Source organism: Polyodon spathula, unplaced genomic scaffold (genome assembly GCF_017654505.1).
Source record: "Polyodon spathula isolate WHYD16114869_AA unplaced genomic scaffold, ASM1765450v1 scaffolds_766, whole genome shotgun sequence".
Classification (NCBI taxonomy): domain Eukaryota; kingdom Metazoa; phylum Chordata; class Actinopteri; order Acipenseriformes; family Polyodontidae; genus Polyodon; species Polyodon spathula.
Window position 1 is genome coordinate 593,074 of NW_024472254.1, and position 14,672 is coordinate 607,745.

Genomic DNA, 14,672 nt, shown 5'->3' on the forward strand with positions numbered 1-14,672 from the left:
CACAGTGAAAGCATGGCAAGGTGTAATACAGCACAGTGAAAGCATGGCAAGGTGTAATACAGCACAGTGAAAGCATGGCAAAGGGGAATACAGCACAGTGAAAGCATGGCAAGGTGTAATACAGCACAGTGAAAGCATGGCAAAGTGTAATACAGCACAGTGAAAGCATGGCAAGGTGTAATACAGCACAGTGAAAGCATGGCAAAGGGGAATACAGCACAGTGAAAGCATGGCAAGGTGTAATACAGCACAGTGAAAGAATGGCAAGGTGTAATACAGCACAGTGAAAGCATGGTAAAGCATTGTAACGTCCGGGGGGGGGGGGGGGTGGGGGGGGGGGGGGGGGGGGGGTTGTTAAGTATGTTAAAAAAAAAAAAAAAAAAAAAAAACATACGTGACAAACCATAGTAAATATTACAACCAGGGAAAGCTTGGAAAAGTGCAGCTACTGTGCAAATCTGGAACGAACCCACACCAGGAGTAATGTGACAGGTCCCTAGGGTAACTACCCCCTTGCTTGCTAATTTTATATTTCCCAATGAAGTCGTTTTTTAAAAGTAGTGAGTAGTTGTTTCTTGATGAAAGAAATGCACAGTCCTTTTCTTCAGATATAAATTTGGTTTATTCAATATAAATTTAATTCCGGAAACAAAAATAACGCTCAAAGCAAAACAGTATAGATCACACTTTCATATGCAAACTGCACGGTGCAAAACTTAAGTTCAAAACAAAACATAAGAGAAAAAAATAATACAATGCAATACTGTAGGTGTGATCCTCCAGGACTATCTCGATCGACAAGTCTTTCTCGATCGCACGTTGACTGAGTAGCCACTGACCTCAGACCCACCCTCCTTTCTTCTCTTTGTGGGTTCAGTCACCCCGGGCAACTCCCTCCCCCTTTATGCTTAACCTGTGTTATCTCTTGAGCGCATCAGTTCCTCCAGCAATGTGCGATTGTGTTTATTCCAGTAGTTACACGGTCATCGTCAGTGCAATGAAATGCAATCTTGGAATTACCAGTTACTATACTCTCCTTTTGTGTATCTTATATTGCATTCAAACTTCTTCCCATGTTATCCAGCATGTGGTAATAGTGTTATTTCTGCCCTGAAATGTTGTATTTGTACTTATGTCAGACTCGCTTAGTGGTCATAGCGTCTCTGTTAATCACTACAGCAATGTCGCACAATCCGCAGTGGAATACAGTGCTAATCGCCAGAAGAACTCGAGCAATGTAAACGCTGTGCTTTTACAATACTGCCTGCCCATGGAGAGAAACGGCGTAACTGTGCGAATACACGGGAGCCGCTGTAATGAAATAGACATGCAAGCGACTCCATTTACAACCCTGAAGCAAAGCTGAAACAGCGACAAAAATACAGTTTGAGAAAAAAAAAAACAACAAAATAAAACACTGAAGTACAGTCAAGTACATTATAAAAACAAATAAATAAATAAATAAAACACCGCACGCTTACTCATGTCCATGAATGGAAATAGATCATTATAAAACAATTCTCTAAACAGTCATCTAAAACCAAATGCGCGCAATGTACAGTGCAATGTGTTTGGAACACGGCATGTATATTTTTTATTATATGTTTATTTAGCAGACGCCTTTATCCATGGTGACTTGCAGGAACTAAGGTGTGTGAACGATGCATCAGCTGGACAGTCACTTACAACAACGTCTCACCCCAAAGGTTCAGTGACTTGGTGGGTGAGTCAGTGGCTGAGCTGGGATTTGAACCGGGGGCCTCCTGGTTACAGCCCGTTTCTTTAAACGCTGGACCACACAACCTCTTATCACTAACGACCTACAGTGTGGCCCTCAAAGTAAACGCCATGCAAAAACACCATTCATAAATAAATCTAAACGACGAAGGGACACATTTGCTCACACTGCAATCTGCCCGCACATACATTCCGGGACAGCTGCTGTTTCCGCAGCAGTCTCACCGTGTAGCACTGTGTATATTAACCTCGCTGCTAAAACATAGCCACAGACAGGCATCGTTGAACAAACAAGCAAAAAAAAGAAAACAAAACCGAACTGTTACACGAATGTATGAAAGCCTGTGTTGAGCTGTGCGATTGCATCGAGGCTGTTCTCGTCAGGAAGTGTTCGGGATTTCCCTCGTGTGCGCTGCACTCCCTCTTTGACAGTGTTTGGCGAGAGTATAAAGAGACGCCTTGTGTGCAGACAAGCTGACAAACACGGACAGCAAGATTCAACGCACTCGGTAAGGATCATCATCAAGGAGCATCAGCTGTGACGAGAGAGACTTTTTATTTTATTTATTTTTAACAAGTAAAAATGTAACTGATATTTATGTATTTATTCATTGTAATGTTAAAATTATTATTTTTATTAATGAATTGCGATAACCAAGTTTGTTTGCATAATATTATATAGCAATTTTTTACACTTTCATATCAAATAATATTTGTGTGTGATATATATATATATATATATATATATATATATATATATATATATATATATATATATATATATATATGTCATATTTTCGATCAGTTTAACCCGATTGGGCTAATCATTAGTCCCATTTTAGTTAAATATTTAAAATGTTTAACTTTAATTCTGTTTATTTATTAATAATAATTGAGCAGATTTATTTAAAGTTTAAAAGTTACAAACTTTAAATTTACAAAACTGAAACGAGTACTTAATTTAAGGCAGCATAATTAAGCTAGTTTTTTTTTTCATTTTGTAACTTTTTATACCTTTTGAAAAAAAAAATCATAATATGAAAAAGCTGGATGTAAGCTAATAATAATTTTAAACAAATCTTATGAACCCTTTCACGTGTTCAATATTGAAATTAGCTTGAGGAAAAAAGTATATAAATATATATAAATATATTTTTCATTAAAAACGGTTTCAATGTTTTCCCCTCTTTGCTTTATATTCAAGACTATGAGAGAGGTATTTGTTTTTTATTTGGCTCTGTGCGAAAGGGTTAAGGGATGGATAGCTTTGCATGTGGTGTTTACGGTTGCGCTTATCAGCGTTTCTAACAGGATAACATCAATATAGTTTCAGAATAACTGTAACAAAGTAAGAAGAACAATGCTGTGCCCTTGGAAATACCTGCAAAAGAAGAGCAACTCCTACGACATCAAGGACCTGAACGACATCAAGGACGTGAACGACATCAAGGACGTGAACGATAACTTCAAATCCACTGTGAACCAATACAGGTAAGAAACGAACAGAAAACCAGCGCTGAACCTACACGCCGATATTCGGGAAAGCAGCCAAATAATGAAGACAGTGGCTTGCGAATACCAGGGCTCATGATTTCTGTGTGGAAGTGGGGCTTGTTGAAATACAAGCGAGGCAACTGGCAGGTGATTCGTTTGTTCCGAGTTCATTACAGAGTTGGGGGGTATAATGGATAATTCACCCTGAGTCTGGTTCACAATTACAACTCGCTTGTGAGAGATGTACGGTGATTTCTTAAAATTATTATTACTGTTTTGTCAATATGAGTATTTATCATTTTAATGCAGTAAACGGAATGTGCATGTTTAATTGTGGCAGCGTACGAATGTGTTAGTTTATAAACAGGAGCTGCCCCTGTAGGTGCTTCTCCGGACGATGCTTAAACCCTGCCTGCACCTCCTCCTAATGCCGTATGTTTTTATTATTCTTTCAATCGCGAACTTCAGAGATGAGTCCGAGCAGGTGAAGCTGGAAGAGGAGAAACCGATCGAAATCGTCACCAAGACACCGACACCGGAGGTAAATTCACAAGAACGGTTAATAATCAATCAATCTTTATTTTATATAGCGCCTTTCAAAGTGGCCCGCCATCTCTTATAGGGGTCTGTGCATTTGTTTTATCTGAATGTTCGGTAGCGTTTTCTCCGCGGTTATAAATGCGTAGGAATTGCAATTCTAAACACTAGTACTATATATACAATAGCCTATTTTAAAATTGGGTTATAATCCCAGATATTTTATCATTCTTCAACATTTCTTTTACAGTTACAGATCAAAACAAAATGCAGTTTACATGAATGTGTATTTATATTACTTCTTCATCAATCTCACGTTATTATCTTTTTTTTTTTTTTTTTTTAACTATAGGCTCCACCTAAGAAATGTGTCCCCAAATCCAATATGCAAAGATGCCCGTTCATGAGGATGAAAAACATTGAAAACGGGTCCGTGCTTCAAGACACGCTCCACAGAAAAGCAGTAAAGGTAACCCCTTCTCTTCCTCCTCGCTGAATGTTATTTTCCCAGCTTTCTCGTTGTCGTGCTTATGAAAAATGTATTCCTCCCCCCTCCCCCCCCCCTTCAGAATCTGCCGTGCAAATCGAACACCTGCCACGGGTCGGTGATGCTGCCGCCCGCTCTGACCAGAGGTGTCCGGAGTGAGCCGGCCCCGCCGGAGGAAGTTCTTGTCCAAGCCATTGAGTTTATAAATCAATATTACCAATCTTTTAAACAGTAAGAGTCCGCTTTTCAATTCAGCAGATTATTATACAACTCTTTGGAACAAATTCTGCATAGTTTTGTTTCTACAAAATAAATAATGTTTATTATTATTATTATTATTATTATTATTTATTATTATTATTATTAGTATGAGTATGATTATGAGTATGATTATGATTATGATTATTATTGTTATTGTTATTATTGTTATTATTAAATACACGTGTTTCTTATTAAGTAAAATGTTCTTTGCAGATGTCTTATACGTTACTGTGTTGCGTTATATAACAGCTCTCCTATTTAATTTTTATCACTGATCTACCCAGCTTTTAAAGCAGGCAATCTTAACACTCACTTACCTTGCAGACCCAAGACTGAGGAGCATTTGGCCCGAGTGGAGGCGGTTACCATGGAGATTGAGAAGACAGGAACCTATCAGCTGACCGGGGCGGAGCTAGTGTTTGCTACCAAGCAAGCCTGGAGAAATGCACCCAGGTGCATTGGACGAATCCAGTGGTCAAACCTGCAGGTATGTCACTTTGCACTGTCAGGCATGGCGATAGGAGTTTCCATATAGTCAGTGTGCGTGCTCATTAATAATAATAATGCTGGTTTTCCAGGTGTTTGATGCTCGTCAGTGCAACACAGCAAAGGAGATGTTCGAATACATCTGTGAGCATCTCAAGTACGCATCAAACAATGGAAACTTAAGGTAGGTTTATTAGACATCAGCAATGATTTCATTGTCTTTTTGTTCCTGTTCCAAGTATCCTTGCCAGCTGTGTGCTTGGCTTGGGCTCAAGATGTGGTGCAGATTGAGAAGAGCATTGTAACAAAGTCTTGTGTCTCTGTCTCGTTGCAGGTCCGCTATCACTGTCTTCCCACAGAGGACTGACGGGAAACATGACTTCCGAGTCTGGAACAGTCAGCTGATCAAATACGCCGGCTACCAGAGGCCAGATGGATCCATCTTGGGAGATCCTTCGAGTGTGGGATTCACAGAGGTAAAGCACTGGCCCCAGATACTGCTCCCGCTATATATCACTGCAGGCAGGCAGGCAGGCAGGCAGGCACACCCTCCAAGGACTCATCAGTCTGCTTCTCTTGTCTCCCCAGCTCTGTATCCAGCTGGGATGGGAACCCAAGTGGGGCCGATTCGATGTGCTCCCCCTCATCCTCCAGGCCCACGGAGAGGACCCCGAAATGTTTGAGATCCCCCCGGAACTGATTCTCGAGGTGTCCATGGAGCACCCCAGGTAGGTTCACCCTCCACACGGTCACGTTTTATGGATACAACTGTAGAGGTTTCAACACACAATTACTGTAAGATCTTGATAAAGCTATAGGAAACTGGGTGAAGCAGGGATGGAAATAACGCTCCTATTGCATAGCAGTTTCACCCATTCCAGGTTTTACTATAAGCTTGATTAGCCCCAGTGTAGGGGTACAGGTAACAAGCTCAGGTGTGTCCTATTGGATTCATAGTAAAACCAGGAAGGGATCACACTGTTATGCAATGGGGGTCTTATCTTGCAATCAAAGCAGCACATGGTCGTGCTTGGAATGTATTCTGATGATTCCAATAATGATTCTAAAGCATTAGTGTTCCTTTACGGGTTGCAATGCATTCGCATTTCCTTTACCTGCCCCTGACGGCTCGCCTGTGCTTCGTGTGGCTAAAACTACTTGAAGGCATTGTACACTGGCCCTGACGGGACTGTTTGCAATCATGTTGTGTTTTCCCCCATGCCTCTGATGCTCTGGGTATATTTTGTTTTGCATGGCAGCCTTGCACTGAGATGTTCATGGTTTCTCTGTTCTGTCGCGCAGGTTTGACTGGTTCAAGGAGCTGGATCTCAAGTGGTACGCTCTGCCTGCGGTGTCCAGCATGCTTCTGGAAGTAGGGGGGCTGGAGTTCACAGCCTGTCCCTTCAACGGCTGGTACATGGGGACAGAGATAGGAGTGCGGGACTTCTGTGACGTCCACAGATACAACATCCTGGAGGTAGGGGGCAGCCCTGAGCACGGCTTGCTGCTGCTGAGCTTGTCTCATCCCAGTCTCTTCCACTGCATGTCTGCACCGTGTGTGCATAAGAAACACAAACACAATTAGCGTTGGGTCCTAATTCACAAAGATGCCGTTCAGAGAAGAAATGTAACAGTGGAAAACTGTGTTTCATTATTTTATTTTTGACATTATTTCCTCTGAGCAATTTGTTGTTTTTGATTTGAATTTATTAGGAAGTTGGCAGGAGAATGGGTCTTGAAACTAACAAGCTAGCTTCCCTGTGGAAGGACCAGGCGCTGGTGGAGATCAACATCGCTGTGCTTCACAGTTTCCAGGTACCTTCATTCTTCCCTCGTCGTTGATGTCGTGACTGTTATTAACCCTGCAATGTGCACGCGGGGAATGCTTCAGCGTCAATACAGACCCGCAGTGTCTCAGTGTGCTTGAATCCGGTTTCTTGTTTGAATTTCATAGAAACAGAACGTGACGGTGATGGATCACCACTCTGCCTCAGAGTCCTTCATGAAGCACCTTCAGAACGAGTTCCGTCTGCGCGGGGGGTGCCCTGCCGATTGGGTGTGGCTGGTCCCCCCCATGTCTGGCAGCATCACGCCCGTGTACCACCAGGAGCTGCTCAACTACATCCTTACCCCCTTCTACTACTACCAGGTACCCAGGGCACAGCCCCCAGCAATCCCACCAAAGAGAGAAAGCGCATGTTCATATCAACTGGCAATCTGGTTCATGGATTTCCATATACTTGACTCATCCAAAACCAGTTTGAATTCTTAGTTGTCTCTGTGTTCAATCCCTGTGCTTATTTATTCACCTCTCGGTTTAACAGCTGGATCCCTGGATCACACACGAGTGGAAGGATGAACAGAAACGACCCCAGAAGAGGCAGGTTCGATTCAGGGACCTGGCAAGGTAGGTGATGGTTCACCGTGCGATTGTCGAATCACGAACGCCTGGAGATAAGCAGTGAGGTGGTATTAACCGTTCGCCAATCCTGGTTTGCGCAGGGCGGTGTTCTTCGCCTCCTCTTTGATGGGCAAGGTGATGGCAGCGAGGGTGAAGTCCACAGTCCTCTATGCCACCGAGACGGGGAAATCCGAGACCTTCGCCAGGAAGCTGGACTCCATGCTGAGCTGTGCCTTCAACTCCAGGGTGAGCCACAGAGCCGCGCTTTAGTTTAACCATGTTGGCAGTGGTTTTGATTAAGAATTTAACATTTTTTTACCCAATACAACAACAACAAATGTAGACTTCTAAAGTGCTTTTTGCATGCGTCAAGCTACCATACAGAAATGTTTATATTTTTATATAAAAGTTTGAATAAGACTGTACTCCAATAGATTATTAGTATTAGTATTCACTGCTCTGTATTCACTGCTACCTCCCTGCCTCCCAGGTGCTGTGCATGGATGACTATGACCTGAGCGACCTGGAGAAGGAAACCTTCCTGGTGATCGTCACCAGCACCTTCGGGAACGGAGACTCCCCCGGGAACGGAGAGGTGCGGAGATCAACTTGCTGCTTTTTCATTAGTGTAAACAGCCCAGGACCGAAGCAATACCGTTTTACATCTTTTTTTTAATTTTTATTTTTAACAGAGCTTCAGAAAATCCTTATTCACCATGAAGCGTCTGAACAACAAATTCAGGTAGGCTGATACAAGCATACGCATGGCCACTTGGTGTCACTGTTCGCTATGCAGAAATCGCATCAGAAATGATTTGTGTAAATGAACAATCAAAAACGTACTCACAGTTAATTGCATGATTTGCTCCAGTGTGGACATGAACAAACTGCACGATGTTGCAGTTGCAGCTGTACTGTTTAAACGAACTTCCCAGTAAGCAGCCCCCGAGCTGACGGCAGTGTCTCCCTTGCAGGTATTGTGTGTTTGGCCTGGGCTCCCGCATGTACCCGCAGTTCTGTGCCTTCGCCCACACACTGGACCACAAGCTGGAGCAGCTGGGTGCCAGGCAGATCTGTGCCACCGGGGAGGGGGATGAGCTGTGCGGACAGGAGGAGGCCTTCCACACCTGGGCAGGGGCCGTCTTCAAGGTATCAACACACCTTCCCTTTTAGGGTTTCATTGATGATCTGCATTACAGAGACCATCTTAAATAAATACATTATTAATAATAATAATAATAATAATAATAATAATAATAATAATAGGGATGAAAATAAGGCTCCCATTCCAAGTTTCACTATGAGCTTGATTAGCCACAGTAACAAGCTCAGGTGTGTCTTATTAAACTCCTAGTAAAACCAGGAATGGATGGATCAAAGTGCTATGCAATGGGTGGCTTATTCCCACCCTTGAATAATAAGGTGTTATGGTGCCACTAATTGAAGATACGAAACATGAAATAAACAACTTGGGGATTTATATTATTCTTAGGTTGTTTACAGGTCTTTACCCCAGCCGCAAATTTAGAAACACTGAAAGAAACTTAACCCTACAAATGTTGTTTCGTGTGTGTTGTTTTAATTAAAGGAGCTCTGTGCTGATTGCACGGCTGTGTTTCTGATGTTTCGTGTGTGTTGTTTTTAGACTGCCTGCAACACGTTTGATATCCGGGGGCAGCTCAACATCCAGCTCCCAGACACGGGGAGTGCCAACGATGTCTGGCAGCCTGAGAGATACAGACTGGCCCACGAGCTTCAGAGCACAGACTTTGTGAAAGGTGTGAACACGCTGCTGCTTCTTCTAACTCAAGAACATCTCATAGAACACAACTCAAGAACATCTCATAGAACACAACTCAAGAACATCTCATCGAACACAACTCAACAACATCTCATAGAACATACTTCACAAACTATGTTTCCCGTTCACGTACGGTCCTTGAAAACCATAATGCTGTTTTTTGATCTTTTAAAATGTGCAATGTCAATTCTAATGTGTTTTTTGTTGCATTTTCTTTTCAGCACTTTCCACTGTCCACTCAAAAGATGTTTATGCCATGAAATTAAAATCCAGGAAGAACCTGCAGAGCCCCAAGTCCAGGTACTGAACTTCTCCACGACTGTGATCATGCTGTAGCATTGCGACTGTCTCCCTCCAGTGGGGAATTCGGGGTATTGAAAGAGTACCACTGTCAACGTATACAAGCGCTTCAATTGTATAAGACCAAAGGCTGGTTTCACAGACCCCGATCTTTGACTACTGTACATAAAATAACCTCAGGTGGTCCAAGTGAAACCAGCCATTATGTTGTTCATCTTTGGCATCAAATGGAGGAGCGTAAACGCAGCTCAGTCTATTCAATGTAACGTCAGGAGCTAATGTTTAGTCATCCTTATTCATAATATGTAGCAGTGGTCAGCAAAACAATCAGAATGCATTGGAATACTGTTCCGTTGTGCATCAAAGTAACACGGGTATTCTAAAGATGATGTAATAATGGGCAGGTCCTGTGTTCCACTATGCGGTAATGATCAGGCATGCCTTGTATAAGTGAATCATTTCAGAAAAGCATCTTTACCTTACTCTGTGAATTAGGTTGTGTTTCCCTGTTGCACGTCCCTGAAGCTGTGCGATCTCGCTTGAATGTTAGTGAAGGGGTGCACTAATAAGGGGTCGAGTCAGTGACGTGGTTGTGCCCGTTGCAGCCGGCAGACCATCCTGGTGGAGCTGAGCTGCGAGGAGGACCGGGAGCTGCAGTACCTGCCCGGAGAGCACGTGGGAGTCTTCCCCGGGAACCAGGCCTCACTGGTCAGCGGCATCATCAAACTGCTGAAGGACGCTCCGCCCGGCAACCAGAACCTGCGGCTGGAGGTGTGCAGAGAGAGCGCACAAGGTGAGGAAACACACAAACCGCGCCCAGCCAGCAGCACCGCCACACACACCTGTCTCAATTTCACATTGTTATATTGAGCTTATATATACACACACAAATAATGAAGAAGAAAAGTCAACTGAAAAATGACTATTTAATAATTATCTGCAGCGTTTCAGTTTCCACCTTCTTCAGATGGCATTGCAGAAATAGTCGGTAGACTGATGTTTCTGTTTCGGTTTAAAAGCTGCACAGTGACTTACAGACGAGTGTTCTAAGAACACTGAGACAGACAGTTCCAAGCCTGAAAGAATGCATTGTCTTCCAGGTTCATGTATATATTATACTGTTTGATGTTATTGTTTGATTACAACTGATATGAAAATCGCATGAAAAGCCAGAATGACTCAGCTTTGCGTCTCCCTCCTTGCAGGTTCAATGAAGTCCTGGAGCTCTGACACCCGCCTCCCCGCCTGCACCCTCTCACAGACCCTCACCTACTTCCTCGACATCACCACCCCACCCTCCCAGGGCCTGCTCAGGAAACTAGCGCAGCTCTCCACCCAGGACAGCGAGAGGACAAGGCTGGAGACACTCGCTCAGGTAAACCTGGGGACAGGGAGGACAGGGAGGGACCAAAGTAGTGCTTAAATGCACTCAATGCAAAACCTCAGGCATCCTTTTGCACAGAATATATCAGAGTTACCTTTGATGCGGGTCCAGCCAGCCCTCGCCTCTCCACTCCGTTCAAAGGACTTAGATGCCATTACAAGTGGGGAAAGCGGTCTTGATTTTTGGATTTGTTTGATTTCTTGCCAGGACTCCGGGGAGTACAACACGTGGAAGTCTTTCAACAGCCCTACGCTTCTGGAGGTGCTGGAGGAGTTCCCCTCGATCGAGGTCTCAGCCACCTTCCTCCTGAGCCAGCTGCCCCCCCTGAAACCCCGATTCTACTCCATCAGCTCCTCCTTGGACCACAGCCCCCGGCAGATCCACCTCACTGTCGCTGTGGTCAACTACACCACCCGAGGTAGGGACCGACCCGGCCGCAGAGAGCAGCCTCCGCGCAGGGAGAGAGCCGCAGGGACACTAACGCCTCCTCTTCTCTTGTTCTGCAGATGGGCTGGGTCCGGTGCACCACGGCGTCTGCAGCACCTGGCTGAACACCATCAAGGAGGGCGATGTGGTGCCATGCTTCATCCGCAGGTACTGCTGGGGTTGGCAGTGCCAGGCACAGGCATGGGGGCTGGTCTGATGAACCCATGTGCAATGCAGGAGATCTGCAATAGAACAGAGTGCAGTTCTGTTGTTGATCAGATTACCCCCCTGCAACAGAGTATTCCTAGGATGTCTGGAGTATAGTAACACCTTCAGAAACATTATGGTTATCCTTATTGAAATAACTGAATAGCCTGCCGAATATGGCCATAATATGTCCCTGGCGTCGAGGGGAGGAGGCAGACTGAGAGTGAGGATCACAGAGAGGCAGATTGAGAGTGAGGCTCACAGAGGAGGCAGACTGAGACCGAGGCTCACAGAGGAGGCAGATTGAGAGCGAGGCTCACAGAGGAGGCAGATTGAGACCGAGGCTCACAGAGGAGGCAGATTGAGAGCGAGGCTCACAGAGGAGGCAGATTGAGAGTGAGGCTCACAGAGGAGGCAGATTGAGAGCAAGGCTCACAGAGGAGGCAGATTCACAGAGGAGGCAGATTGGAGCTCACAGAGGAGGCAGACTGAGAGCGAGGCTCACAGAGGAGGCAGATTGAGAGCGAGGCTCACAGAGGAGGCAGATTGAGAGCGAGGCTCACAGAGAGACAGATTGAGAGTGAGGCTCACAGAGGAGGCAGACTGAGAGCGAGGCTCACAGAGGAGGCAGATTGAGAGCGAGGCTCACAGAGGAGGCAGACTGAGAGTGAGTCTCACAGTACTGCTGTATTGACTTATGGTGTGCATGGTGTTTTCAGGGCCAGCGGCTTCCACCTCCCCAAGGACCCCAGCCTCCCCTCCATTCTCGTGGGGCCCGGCACAGGCATTGCTCCCTTCAGGAGCTTCTGGCAGCAGAGATTGCATGACCTGGAACAGAACGGTGAGCCAGCCTATGGGAATACACAACTGCCATGTATATATACAGCCAAAAGTTTAGCATGGCCCTATAGAATGAACTCATTTTGCTTCATAAAGTCGAGTGAAACCTGCTGAATTAATTTTATGTTAACATATTGAATTACACACCACTTTGTGGTTTTCCATATACTTAACAGAAAAACAGACAAATTGAAAAATTTTACATTTGGAAATCTTACACGTAATACTCCACTACTATTATGGCATCTAAATGATGTTTATATAGTGTTTTTTTTAAATAATGTCTAAAATTCTAGGAGATGCTAAACGTCAGGTCTGAGCTGTGTAGCACTTTACACGAGGTCCTTTGCTTGAGTCACACGCGCACACAGATCACATGTATAAAGCAGCCTGCTGTAAACACGCTACCTGTGTTCTCTAGGTGTGGCCGGCGCTGGCATGACCCTGGTGTTCGGCTGTCGACAGTCTGACACGGACCACCTCTACCAAGCAGAGACCCTGCAGCTGAAACGCAAAGGAGTGCTGAAGGACGTCTATACCGCTTACTCCAGGGAACCCGGCCAGCCCAAGGTACGAGAGAAGCATGCACAGTGCTTTAGTAGAGAGGCACTGCTGCTTTACAATGCTTCCCAATTTCAAAGCAGTCTTGAAACTAAAGGAGACAAAGCTACTGGTCTTCTGTTCAGTGCATGCCTTTCTGTTGCTTGTGCCATCTAGTGGACAATGTATGAAATACAAACAATTTTCCCTAATATTCTTTTGAATATACACAAAAATATTAAAATTAATACAGTGGATCTATGTTCTTCAATTGCAATTTTCGGTTAAGGTTTTACAAATAAAAATGTTGCTGTCGTGAAGGCAGCCCTGGTGTTCACTGTGCTGTCTGGCTCACGCAGGTCTACGTCCAGGACATTCTGAGGGACAGGCTGGCAGGGGAGGTGTACAAGGTCCTGCACGAGGACGGGGGACACATCTATATCTGCGGGGATGTGCGCATGGCCCGGGACGTCTCTCACACTCTTAAGGAGCTGTTTGCAGACAGGCTGGGTTTGAATCTGGAGCAGGCAGGAGACTACCTGACACAGCTGAAGGTGAGTGGAGAAAATCCCCAGAGCATCAGGCTGCTGCAAACCGCATCGAGGGCTAGACTCCTTCTTTGCTGGCAGCGCGCATTACTGTGCTGTGCTTACGAACGTCCGGTCACATCATTACCTAGCGCTTCAGTGCTCAAAGGGTTGCTTTGAAAGACACGAGACCAAAACAGGGCACGTTTTCATTTGCTTTGTGAACGAAGTGACCGGTGCTACAGCCTTTCAGTATCGCTGCATATTCTACCATGGTCTGTTGATTGATAGTGGTGGATGAAAAGGATGTTGAATAAATATATAACATGGTTAATAGTGGAGACTTAACATGAACCCTTTCATGCATGAAACATTGACAATAACTGGAAAGTAGTTTTGGACACAAGTACACTTTTTACTTGACTTATTCCCCCCATTGCTTTATATATGGGAGGGAGCATCCTCAAGGCTTCCATACTAGAAGTTTATTTCTATGAGGTCACCGTGCATGAAAGGGTTCAACTTTGACCTGTTCTGTCCTACATTGCAGAGGCGTGATCACGCATCCCAGCCAAAGTATAAGTGTAACTTTGTTTCCACAGAATGAGAAGCGATACCATGAGGATATCTTTGGTGCTGTTTTCCTGAAATGAGAACACCATTACAGGCATCAAGCAATCCCATCCCCACACGTGTATATATATAGAAATTCAGCTGGCTGAATATCGCTCGAGTGGAAGAAGGCTTCAAACTGTCTGTGTGTTTGGCTTCGGTTTTAGGCTAAGTGCAATAAGAATTCCAAGTTATTATGAGGCTTCCTTTCTAGACGTCATTATTTTTATTGAGGTAGTGGTGATCCAGACAGTTAGGAACACATTTATTAAATGCTTTGGGAATTTAACTCAAAACAGGCAAGGCAGACATATACTCATTAATAATTATATTATAAAATATTTATTATATTTTAATGTTAAGTATTTTCTCTGTATATTTATTCAAACTGTTAATACAGTATGTGTTATACGAGTAAGGCTTAAAAAAAAAGCTTTTTTTTGTTATATATTAAAATATTACTTCATGCGTCAAAGCTTCTTTAAGAAGAGAGTTGTAAAGACAATTCCAATACTACACCACCAGATGGCTGTAAAACACCTGCCTTACACTCCTCTTAACATGAGTGAAGTCCAGCCTGTTGTGCCCCTTGTTTAATGCTGTTGCATTGCTTTGTACACAGAAATGTGGCT

General features: G+C 44.3%; 1 protein-coding gene across 2 annotated transcripts; it reads left to right on the forward strand.

Moving 5' to 3' along the window:
• Nucleotides 1–1,747: 1,747 nt before the first annotated feature.
• Nucleotides 1,748–14,412, forward strand: nos2b (nitric oxide synthase 2b, inducible). 2 transcript variants are annotated; one of them, XM_041241297.1, is made up of 27 exons: nucleotides 1,748–2,246; nucleotides 3,065–3,228; nucleotides 3,700–3,772; nucleotides 4,121–4,237; nucleotides 4,338–4,486; nucleotides 4,841–5,003; nucleotides 5,095–5,186; nucleotides 5,337–5,478; nucleotides 5,591–5,730; nucleotides 6,305–6,479; nucleotides 6,716–6,817; nucleotides 6,957–7,151; nucleotides 7,327–7,409; nucleotides 7,505–7,649; nucleotides 7,894–7,998; nucleotides 8,096–8,145; nucleotides 8,378–8,552; nucleotides 9,049–9,181; nucleotides 9,426–9,504; nucleotides 10,110–10,297; nucleotides 10,710–10,879; nucleotides 11,096–11,306; nucleotides 11,395–11,482; nucleotides 12,241–12,362; nucleotides 12,783–12,931; nucleotides 13,261–13,455; nucleotides 14,031–14,412. In XM_041241297.1, the coding sequence occupies exons 2-27, from the start codon at nucleotides 3,098–3,100 to the stop codon at nucleotides 14,079–14,081; spliced, it is 3,423 nt and encodes a 1,140-aa protein (XP_041097231.1). In that variant the 5' UTR covers nucleotides 1,748–2,246; nucleotides 3,065–3,097; the 3' UTR covers nucleotides 14,082–14,412. The 2 variants fall into 2 exon arrangements, with proteins under 2 accessions (XP_041097231.1, XP_041097232.1); XM_041241298.1 differs by lacking the exon at nucleotides 1,748–2,246 and having other exon boundaries at nucleotides 2,965–3,228.
• The last annotated feature ends 260 nt before the right edge of the window (nucleotides 14,413–14,672 follow it).